Genomic DNA, 12,594 nt, shown 5'->3' with positions numbered 1-12,594 from the left:
ACGTTGTAAATGGCCGTGAGTGACGCAAGGCGGCCACATATAGCGGTAGGTACATGCGGCGAACTTAGTAGTGCGTAAGAGACGCCGTGGTATGCATTTTAAAATACCTACTACTATATTTATCTGTACAAAAAATAATATTTTTAGTCTGTCAGTTTTCGCAGATATTCAACGAAGCTAATCTTTATAGCAATAAAATTACGAAAGTAGGAAAGTAATATTAGAATAATACTTATGATAAAAATTGCAAACAACATGAATAACATGATAAAATTGCGATAATACTAAGATAAACCATGTGAATGTGACGAAAATAACAAAACAGATTGAATAGACCGATATCACAATAACTTTGACATTTTCATTGAGTATTGTAATCCAGTACCTAGATATCATAAATATTTACTTTACTTGATTATTTTTAATGACATACAAGTGAGCTTGGCTGTTTTTTGATTTGAATGTGGTAAGGCAGAAAAACAATGTATCTATTTGTAATGCCTATCAAACATCGAAATTTGGAAAAAAATGCCTTCCGGACGAAATACTTCAATTTTAAAAGCCATAACAGGCATAACTAGGGCCATAACAGATATCTAAATTAAATGGTCTTCCAGGAAGTCGTAGGCTCTTAAGAATATCATGTTGACCATTGAATCCAACGGGAAAAAGACATTGCAACGTCCGTAGCAACTTTTTCCCTATTTTCAAAGAAAAGTACCTGTCATCATACAGATAAATCTCTCCAGATTTCTATATTTTCCGCATTAGCCGCCGACAAAAACCGTAAGCGACGCCATCGGACAAAAACGCACGCATATCCATAATGCATTAACCATCAGTTAACGCAGAGGTTCAACTGTATAGAAAACAGTTTTTCTATTCACGTTATTTACATACATGAACTTCCTATTGAAGCATTTTTTGAAGTTATACGCGAGCCTTGAAAATAATAGTTGGTGTGAAGATTTTCATAACGGAAACGGTACGCTAGAGCGTTACGTTATGATAATAATATTCAATTATGACAGATATGATGTGAATAAGATATATTATGATATGTACCAATAATTTCTTTTTATAATACTGTCACTTCTCGCTTGTACACACACTCATTGAGATACGCGTTTATATTCAATTAAATGCCCCTAAGAATATACTTCTTTTAAGGTGCGTATATAAAAAATAAGTACACATACACATGCTTTTTTATGTTGAAAATTGAAAACCATTTCAGAGAAATGCTACTATATGAAGGTTACCAATTCAATAATAATTAGAAATTAAACGAACTTACCTAAGTGAAGTTCCAATTTCAATTGTACGAACTGCATAGTCTCGAAATGATAATGTTGACATGTAGTACACCGCCAGTCGTCAGCCTTGTGTCACGAATATTCAGAGCTAAAAACCTCGAATTCAAATAATTTAAAACAATATCCAACCTACTTATAGCGCCCCCTACCGGTAAATGTCATTAAGTTTAGAGATCCTGGGGTCAAGATGTAAGTTCATTAGCTCGATTATTTTACAACATAGATGATATTATGGGTAATACTTATCGTATATAAGTATGGGTGGGTGGGTTATAATATCATTTCGAGACTATGCAGTTCGTACAATTGAAATTGGAACTTCACTTAGGTAAGTTCGTTTAATTTCTAATTGTACTTCACTGCATAGTCTCTTCAATGATAATGTTGACATGTAGATGTTTAGAGATTTGTAAAATAACGAGCCTATTAAACAAAATACAAAAACATTTAAATCCTATTATTTTTAAAATTCCTAATTTAATATATCTATTTAAATATTAATTACAGTTATCAAGTATATGTTTGATGTAACGTCTCTACTACAAAATTGAACTTAGATCTGATCCATTCAGCTATCCTTCTAAGAGGGTCTTAACTGACACTCATATGTTTAGACGTCAGCGTAGCAGCGTGGTAATGCGTGCTCTCTAATGGTATGTATTGTAAAAAATGATATATCAATGCCATCATCCTCCGTGGTGGTTGATAAAATCTAGAAACTGTCGTCTGGGAGGTCACTGTATTATAAGATTACATAAAGGAAATAAACTTATTCTTGTAACTCTCAAGTGTTACTAGGCCTATCTAGGTAATTTTATTAAGGATGTGCTGGACAAATACTATGATTACTATGAAATAATGGTAATACTAGATTGTTTGAACACTGGTTATAGTAAGGTTTAAATTCATGTGGCAATTTAATATACAATATCTTCCGCCAAGCAATTTGGTTAATATACAATAATGTTATTATTATGTTTATGTATACTTTTTAGAAGTCTCGACTCAGATGTAGGCGAATCGGTAGTAATAATGGCATTCACGGGCTTACACCAAGTGAACGTCATAATATATACGATATCTATTGTCTTTATATATTACTTATATATATATTACTTATATATTATTATTGTTTTTTTTTTTTTTTTTTCTTTTTACTATATGAGTAATTACAATAACCAAAAAAGTAAATAGTATTTTTTCTTCATCTCCATTAATTAATATATAATATTTTACACTTAACTCGCTAAAAATATTTATACATCAGATGTAACTATCCCAAGTAATAGCATACTTGGGATATGGAGGATAGAAAACCTAGATATGCATTTTAAGAACAAAAATAATTCTAGATATATATATATCAAAATGAAAAGAATATTGTAACCAGTCTACAGATAGATCTAGTTATTTACACTGTTTAGGCCAAAATATTATAAGCACCAGCATCACGTTTTCATTATTGCGTCTAACATTGCTTGTAGAGCAACAAAATCTTGAGATTCGTGTATAGAAACGAAACGCTCCTCGAGGAAGCGAGTAACATACAGGGTAAAGCGTTGACGAAAAACAAATGGAGATAGATTTTTTTTTTTTCAACACTATTTTTTAGGACTGTCTGGACCAGTCTGGTACTACCACAAACTCCCCAACCGTTCAGAGATAATCTTTAACAACAATTATTTTATTAGAAATAAAATGAATATTTCCATTTAAATAGTATAACCTTAGTCATGACATGTAAGTCATACTTCTTGTAGGTTTCCTAGTAAATAAATCTATTTAAAAACCTTCAAAGTGTTAATTCGCAATGTATAATCTTGATTTAGTGATAGCAAATTCATTCTGAAATTATTGAATGTATTAGGGAAATAAAAACATTTTTTGGGTATTCAATAAATCCAATATGTGCCTTGATATTACGGTTAAATGTGGGTATTAAACACCATGCTGTTTCTATATGAAATAACTGTGGAGTTGCCTACACGTATTAGGGTTTCACCGTGTTGAAGATGATTATTGAAAAAAATATCTTTAAGCACAAGTAACGCTGCATTTAACTTTAAATAGTTGATCGGATTTGTTATTTAAATCAAATAACAAAAATACCGAGAATAATGACCATATGTTACATAACTGATTGTGTCCCGATAATAAAAATAATATGACAACTACCACCTGTAATTATATCTATCTGTAAGAGGGATAGTATTTTGATAAACATTATTAAAATTGTTATATATATATATACATATCTTTGCATTTATTATAATTTTTATTTTTTAATAATATTAATATTATATATTTCTTTTATTTTTTTTCTTTTTATTTCACCCTTGTGTTGATTTTTAATCTTTTATCTAATGGTAAAGCAATTTGATTTTTTATTTATTTATTGCTTGTATAATGCAATGAACAACCTTAACAGTTGTATTATTTCCAATTATCGAACTATCTTTTAAGTAACCATTAAATCCTAAAGAATGATATAGCTTGTTATGTCTGTGATCCTAAATTACTAAGTGTCGTTATTGTTCCTTGTCCATTATTATGACATTTCAAATAGGAACTATGTTATATAAATATATAACTGACACAATGTCTCTAGATCTTAATCAGTTATGTATGGTCTTGTATATGTTTAAAAGGTTAGTATTAACATAAATATAGTATTCTGCTCAAACCAAAGGAAAGAACTTGAAATGCATATAATTTCCATTTAACCATAGACATGTAAACACTGTTTAAGGTAATCATGAATTAGTATCCAAATATGCATTCTTGAAAACAATAGTAAGTAGTGAGTGGAATGACAGGCTTTATTTAAAGCTCAAGATTAAGACCAAGATATTCAATATAAACCAACATCACCATCATCAGGTGTTGGTAAAGTAAAAATATTGTAAAAAAATGGTTAAGAGTAAACAATATGTTACCACTGATGTGAGAAGTCTTTCTACATACATACCGAGTATATTTTAACAAAATCTTCATTCCTTGAGAATAATGAGTTTAAGTGTTTATACAAATACTCTTAAAGCTAACCACTTGCAAAGCTTGGGTCAATAGTTATTTGTTACAACTGGTCTTTAAAATTATAATTATAATCGACCACATTATTAACCACTCACCTAAAAATCTGTTGTGATTGAAGATTTATTCCAAAGGAAACTTCGATCAAGCCTTTCTGTGACACAGGTATTTGTGCATGAGGCTTGTTGTAAGTCAGATAATGACCCTATTTGGTATGAGTATCTCAAACTTTTGGATGAAGTTTATCATAGGATGAAGTGTAAATATCTTCGTTATATTTGTTATTATAAAATATTGTACTATATATATATGAATTGAACAATCATTGTTTCTTAAACCATTTTGCTGATTATTTGTTCCAGTACTTGTACTATGAAATTTCTTCTTATTATTTATTATACATAATAAATGACCAGCACCAGTAATAAGATAATTGATAGCAAATTATCTTTATAAAGGCAAATAATTTAAAATTATTAAGAAACAATCATGTCAAATGCTCGAGAGCAGTAAGCATTCGCCTGATGTGGCATGGCTTTTGACTCTTTACAGCTACAATAGTAACTGCGACTTGTGCAACTTTTAAAGTCTAATCATGTGTTATCCGTCCCACAGTTTCTTAGAGGCTAGTGTTCTTCCTTTAACTATTTTTTCCTTTAGTCTATCTATCACCATCTAGATAGATGGATAGTTCCTTTAGTAAATTACTCTTTAATATGCTGATCTACCTAGATACCAAATTCTTATGAATGGTTAAACCAAATTTAGGTTCTTCTAGAGTATTACAAAAGGATATAAATTGTCATCTCTATATCCTGTATCATGTACATTATTAATCTGAATGATTCTTCAATAAAATGTTCATTCATTAAAATCATTACACCCACTCGATGGTAATAGTTGTGTCTATCTACTGATTATTAGTATTTTGTTATATGGGTTATTTACCCAATGTGAAGGACATAATACCCTATTAGAATGGGTGAATATCCGTTGTATCCGTCTACTTAATAGTAGTATCTTGTTATAGTTGTTATATAGGTAAATATCCAATATGTAAGGGTCCCTTATTTGAACGGATGAATATCCATTAGGTATATTCTACTCAATAGTAGATTATTTTATGTGAGTAAATACTCAATATAAACAGGTTAGTACCCATGAATGGGGCTAAATAGCACCCTATTTCTTGTAATGTAGGTAAATATCCAATATGTAAGGGTCATAACCTTATTTGAACGGGTGAATACCCTTTAGGTATATTCTACTCAATAGTAGATTCTTTTATGTGAGTAAATACTCAGTATAAACGGGTTAGTACCCATGCAAATAATGGGCTAAATAGCACCCTATTTCTATGTTCATAGCTTTATATAAGCGAGATTTATATAAGGATTTAAATAAGCGAGATCACCTAAATAGGTGACAAGCTTAGTTAATGAACATAAGACGTCAAATTCCTTGCTACAGAACAATATGGTAATCTAAAAATCCTTTGCTTGGAAAAATATATATGTAAAAATTTACCTTGTCATTCCTCATGAATATATAAGATTATCATCTTATCTTTAATAAATGAAAATAATACATTTTCAATTTGCGACGGCATTCGTAATGGCCGCCTAGTACAAGTCTTCAGAATAATTTCGTCAAAATTCTTTATTTTCCATTGTAACTTTTCTGCACAATATATCACACCTACGTCTTTTATAAATTATTAATTGAAATATTTGTTATAAATTAACAATTTTTACTATAAATTACTTATTTTATTTCTTATTTTGAAAAATCACAAATGTACACAGGCTGCACGAAAAACGATAATGACATTTACCGGTAGGGGGCGCTATAAGTAGGTTGGATATTGTTTTAAATTATTTGAATTCGAGGTTTTTAGCTCTGAATATTCGTGACACAAGGCTGACGACTGGCGGTGTACTACATGTCAACATTATCATTGAAGAGACTATGCAGTGAAGTACAATGAGACAAACGTCATACAAAAACCGCAGAAACTAACATTACAAAAATATAAAGTAGCCATCTATATTGTATACAAATACAGCGTAACGCGTTCAACAGAACACGTACGTCAATCTTTTGTCTTTGCAAGATCGCTGGCGTGCATTACGCTTTGGCCACCGTCTCCGCTTCCATACGCGGCTCACGACAAAAACTGCTCGGGGCCAGTTTCCATTCCAACGCGGGCCATGTAGGGGGGGTCGGGCGCGGAGTGGGTCTGCGCGCGCAAGGAATGCCACCCATTGACGCGCGCTCAATGGCCTGCCCATTGAGACTCGAAGGACCCACAGGACGCGGACGTGATCGGATTCAACATCTATTGTACGACCGGCCTTACGATCGTACGATATTTGTGGTTCTTAAAGTTGCCAGGACACATTATGGACTGACTACAGTAGGTACTTCAGAATATTAAAGCACGGTCTGTTAATTTACTGATAACAGAGAATTTACTGTTAGAATAGTTATTCATAAATTCATAACTAAGTACACTATTGATAATATTGCAACACACAGTACAATTTGCAATTGTACTGCGTGTTGCAATATTCCTGAATAAAGTATTTTCTTTCTTTCTTTCTTTCTAATATAATTTGAATAGATTGAAGGATAGGACATCTATACAAATAAATAAAATTGTCAGTAAATTGTCTGTATGTTTGTCCTGTATAATCTCCGAAACGGCTGGGCAGATTTTGATAGGATTTTCACTGACCGTTAGCAGATGTTACAAGGAGTAACGTAAAATCATTTATTTTAGAATAAGTATTAGGGTTACACGTAAAAAGTATATTACATTTCCCAAATACCTGTTTACACTTTTATGACCATTAAGCTTAAAAACATTATTTGTATGTGTAATAAGCATATGTTTTTCCTTTGTTGATTAACTAATTTATCATAATTTCTTGTTTAATTAATTTTACTTAATCGCTTTACTCACGTTGCATATGATTGATCATATAATCAAATAATCAAACTAATCCATTATATAATTATCAATTTGACTGATAACATCGCCTTATGTATTATCGCATATAATGTTTGGTACATTGCCCTCACACGGTGCAATCGTTGTTGATAAAATGTACATAGATTTTTATCATTTTAAATAATTTTATCTTATTGATAAGAGAAACAGCGTGACTGTTGTAAGCCTTTTTCGTTATAACATTAAAAGCATTATGATAATAATCTTCATTAAAATTAATTAGTATAATTAGGAATGTGGTTTTTCCAATCACAGACAATTTTGCTATTATATAGTACTACTATTACATTTATATAATAAAATACCATAAATAGTTACAGCTTTTTTCATCAGAGAGAAGCTCGATGCTTGATGAACTTAACGAGAAGAGACGTGTGAATAAAGGAATTAAGCATTTTTCAGCTGAAGGCAATAGTCGTTTTCTAGGCAAACTTGTTATTTTAAACATATACACAATGTGATTCTCTACATGTAAAAATGTCTACAAGGTGATTTTCTACTACAATATGATGTTTGTTTTATAAAGATACGTAAAAGTGCCCTTCAAATTGGAACATATTTACATGGCACACATACAGTAACTGCCATAAAGCACAAAGAGGTATAACGGAAACTTGGAAAGCTGCCATTGTTCCTTATTTCCAAAACTTGCTCTTCCCATCAATCTCAATATAAAGAAAGTGGCAGAAGTATCGAATTTCTTCCAACAAAGGGTTGAGGATAAATTTCGGCCAAAAAACGAAGGTTTTGTTTGAAGACAACGGATAATTGTGTAGAGAATGTTGAAGGCTTTTGTAAGCATTATTTAGTTTTCAGTATGCCCATGCACGCCACCCGCATGGTAAAGGTCAGTGATCCTGCGCGATAAGCGTCGTGTTGATAACAGTTTTATGACCGGGAAGGTGAATACAAAGTTAGGGCTGCCACCTTCTTGCGTTCTACTTTGTTCTTACTCAATTTTCATCTATAACATGTAATTTTAGAAAAAAAAAATAGTCATTACAAATCTAGCAAATGCTTTCGTTTCGTTTCTTGCAAATGTCTCAAAGAACATGTATTTTTTTTTTTCAAAAAGCACTTATATTCTAACTATGATTTTGATTCATAGTCAAAGCAAAAATGATTGTCTAATTCTGCAATATTTTAAAAAATATTTCAATCTAAAAAAATTATTAATTAAAAGCAGTAATATTATTTTCGACAATCCTATTCACTGCCTTAACACAGATGTTTATCAGTACAATGATAAAACTGCCAATTTGTTCCTCCTACTTTCTGATAATTTTATGAAACGCAAATATCCATATCAGGTTATTTTTAGTTTAATCATAAATCTTGATAAGATTTACAATAATACGGAAAAGTTTCTATATCTTGTATGATATCTTGATAAGATTTTTTTAAAAGAACATACAAATATACCTCGTAGTGAATAGTCACAGGGCCTAAACACACTTGAAAGAACATAAAAGTCGGTAGTATGTTTCTGATAAAGAGCTAGTTTTATATCGAAATCTCTATTCTATATTCAAAAAACATTTGTAAGAAATATAATAATTTTTTTGTTCGACTTGGCGGGCACTCCCGTGCCCCCAGATGTTTTCTTTGAAATAGTATAAAAATTGTAATTTTACTTTCATTTGTTTTATTAGTTACTACAGCCACACCATATCTACATGTGTTATAAAAACAGTGTAGCGCTGTTATGTTCGGTTTGAAGAGAGTAGTAAAGCATATACCCCTAAGAATTAAGATGGACGCCTCATATGGAAGTCAGCAGGCATCTACACTTTCCCCCGAAGCACGAACAACTATTACATGCTAATGATCATTATTAACTTAAATTACAACGTTATAAGTATCCAAACTTGTAACAAAGTATTTAATTTAACGCGATGACGTCATTAACAAATAATCATAAATTCCCTCACATGTTGGACCCCCGCCACGGCCATGTGTGTGGCGTGGGAACGCGCACATGTGCTCAGCTGATTATGCGCCGGCATGGCTTGCATGGTGCTGCACGTGACGAATGCCAATGCGCTCCGAGCATGAGGGTGCGTGGTGCGTGCAACCCAATAACTGATCGAATTATTACTTGGAAGAATAAACAGAGATATGCTTTCTATACAAGTATTAAATGGTACCAATAGAGTATTGAACAGCTTAAACCGTTAAATATCGTAGTTGTGATCTTAATACGAAACACGTAAAAGTATTTATTGTCATTTTTAAACTGTTCATAAGGTTCGAGCCTAAAGTTGAAGACGAATGTTAAGGCATGTTTGTAATATAGTCTTGTGTTGAGATTATTTTTTGTGCAGTTATCAAATAGGTTGCTTAGAGAGGAAACCATTGTCATCTTAATTAAATTTTGTTAATTTAATTTAGTTAATTTTAACCTTGTGTTAATATAAAAAACGCAATGTAAAGTTGTAGGTGCTTTTGTTAAAACAATAAGTACCAAGCTAAACTTGTTGCAAAAATGAGAAGGCTTTTTAATTTCTGTTTAGGTTTTTACAATTTAGCAGTGTATTTTGTACTTAATTTTATTGCACGAAATGGCACAGTTTTCTTTTTTAAACTCCTTCGTTTTTGTGGATTTTTTTCTTTCGTAAGTATTTTTTAATGCAGTCGCGGCATTTATCCAATGGTAGGTCAGGTAAGGTTATTTTTTAATATACCTATAACATAGAGGTAACAAACGACCATACAGTGCACCTGGTGGTATGTATCAACTGCTGCTCATGGACATCTGAAATCAACCCTAATTTAAGATTAGTTACCTATCTAAGGTCGGCCACAAATGCGCTGCTATCCCTCTCCAGAGTCCAACCACAAAGAACTCTACTTTGGTAATACCAATAAGTTGAAGGTGGTAAAACCCTTTGTGGTTCGACTCCGGCGGCACCACCGCCACACCTATTTCTGCCTATTAACAATAGTGTTAAGCGCTGCTGTGTTCTGGTTTGCAGAGTGTGGCGTTCCAGCTTAATCCTCAGGAATATCTAATCCTAATGTCCATGGACGGCAGTATCCACTTACCATCAGGTGGACTGCATGCTCATCTGCTACTCCTTTATTATAAAAGGTTAGTGTTGTGATCATACCTGCTGCATCTTATCAAAGTCGAGCGCGGGACGGTGCCGGCGCGGCGGCGGCAGCGGCACGCGGCGGCGGCGCGGCGACGCGGGCGCGCGGCCGGCGCACTGGCAGCCCTCGCCCACGCGCCGCGGCTTCAGCGCCTCCAGCGGCGGCGACGTGCGGAACCGCACCGGTGTCTCCACCTGTAACGCACCAACCGCACACTTACAAACTTCGCACGGAATATAAGTCAAGGAGCTGACGGACCTTATAAAGCAGGAACAGGTCCTTTAACGAAGAGTTAAGATCGAAGTAGTCATAGTTCTAATAGGTATTTTTGAAAAGCTATCGGATACACATCAAAATCGAGATGATATTCGATTTCGACATTACAGTTTGTTTATTTTTTACTGAATATAACTATATTTTATTTTCACAGTTTAACTTTGAAAGCTATTTTCGTATTGAAAATCGTAATAAGGTCTTTGTTTCAAAAGTTAATTTACACATAAAAATAAAAAAAAAGACTTGCTACTTTTAGACAATTATATTTCAAAATATCTTTATGGCTATACGAGCCACCTTCATACCTTGTATACCCTACAGGAAGCGTTAGTACACACCGCATGGAGGCTATGGGTGTTAGATGGCGTACCTTGGTGTCGTCATCGTCGGAGGAGGGTGGTCTGGCGGCGACCTCGTCGTCGAGGTAGGGCTGCGCGGGCCAGCGCCGCTTCTCGGGCGCGGCGCGCGCCGGCGAGGAGGCCCCGCGGCGGCGGCCCTCCCCGCGCGCCGCGCCGCCCGCCGCGCCGCCGCCCGCGCCGCTCGCCGGCCCGCCGTTGATCACCTGCACCACGCTCCACTCTGATTCTCGGCCGCCAGCGTACCATGATCGCTACTGGGTGACGCATGCGGTCGATGATTATGTCACGGGCATGAATGACCTCGGGCAACACTGAACCTCGATCTGCCGGAATCGCATTCAAACACGATTCGGGAAGATCTGCCTTTGACTCTTAAAATAATCCATCTATGGATTCATTTGTGGAGCATCAAGAGTATAGAGTTATAGAGTATCAAGAATAAGTAAATTATGAAAAGAAACAACATCCATTAGCTTATAGGTACAATATGTCGATCGTAATGATACATCTTGGCCCGGAGTAAATCTCGGACCGAACCGGCCAAGAACGGAAGCTATCGTAACGGGACAGCATGCTGGCAAAAAATGGTCACTCGAGCTCGAGTCGATGTAATGTCGTCGTGAATGAAGCGGAGTCGTCTCGGGCCGGGGCGGGCGGCGGGGAGCGGGGGCGGCGAACAAAGAAAAGAAAAGCGCGGTAGTTAAAGGCGGGCGCCCGGACTGCGACGTCTTCGCTGAATATTTCAGCATGTAATTGCAGAACTCGCAATTCTCGTCCATCAAAGCGTCGCGTCATTACACGGCTGAATTAATAGCCGGAGTCCCCCCTCCCGCCCCGTTCCGCCCGCTCGAAGAAAAAAACAGCTGGAAATAGCTGGCGAAAACTCCAGCCTAATGCTGCGGCCGGCCGCTCATTTATTATGGATGCGAAAGTCCACGGGAAAAAACGTCGATGCCTTCGCCGGGACGTCTCGCTGGAGGTCGGCTAGGGTTTAATGGAACCGCATAAATTACTGGTTGCGATCGTAGGCGCGCTTAACTGCTGATTAGCGTCGCCTCGATCATGTTATCACGGTTATGATGTCGTCCACTATCAGCCTGTTAGGTGTATAGAAAGCGCGTTATGTCCGCTCGGAGCCCCGCTGTTTAACAACACTGTTTCTAATGGGCCGCTTTATCTACGTTTAATCTTTGAACTTCATTGCAACACGCAATCTCTCCGCAAGATCATAAAATTATCATAAACTATCAACCTCGCCTAATTGCATATTTATTGAAATTGATCAGACATTACGAAACCCTTTTAAAAACCTTATGTAGGTATTAATATGCACTAGCTAATTACTGACGATAAGAATACGACCTCGTGATACGACATCTAGACTATTTTCAGCTTACTGAGCATACAAATAGATAACATTGATATCGTTTTAATTTTAAAATAACTGCAACTTTAAAACCCCATAATATTTATGCGAAAGTTCATTTCATTTATCAGCTTTTAC

At 35.0% G+C, this 12,594-nt stretch overlaps 1 protein-coding gene across 1 annotated transcript in view; it reads right to left on the bottom strand.

The window, feature by feature from the left end:
- The window catches only part of Reph (Regulator of eph expression), a 68,977-nt gene that overhangs the window by 2,356 nt on the left and 54,027 nt on the right, over window positions 1–12,594 (bottom strand). Inside the window, exons 5-6 of the mRNA XM_073082545.1 lie at window positions 11,102–11,293; window positions 10,473–10,649 (exon numbers count right to left, since the gene is read on the bottom strand). Of these exons, the coding sequence (XP_072938646.1) occupies window positions 10,473–10,649; window positions 11,102–11,293 (369 nt within the window). The remainder of the gene's footprint in view (window positions 1–10,472; window positions 10,650–11,101; window positions 11,294–12,594) is intronic.

The sequence above is a fragment of the Epargyreus clarus genome, unplaced genomic scaffold (genome assembly GCF_041222505.1).
Source record: "Epargyreus clarus isolate Ecla_fem2 unplaced genomic scaffold, WU_Ecla_fem_2.2 ptg000018l, whole genome shotgun sequence".
Taxonomy (NCBI): domain Eukaryota; kingdom Metazoa; phylum Arthropoda; class Insecta; order Lepidoptera; family Hesperiidae; genus Epargyreus; species Epargyreus clarus.
The sequence above is the reverse complement of the archived record's forward strand: the minus strand, read 5'-3'. Positions and strand labels throughout refer to the sequence as shown.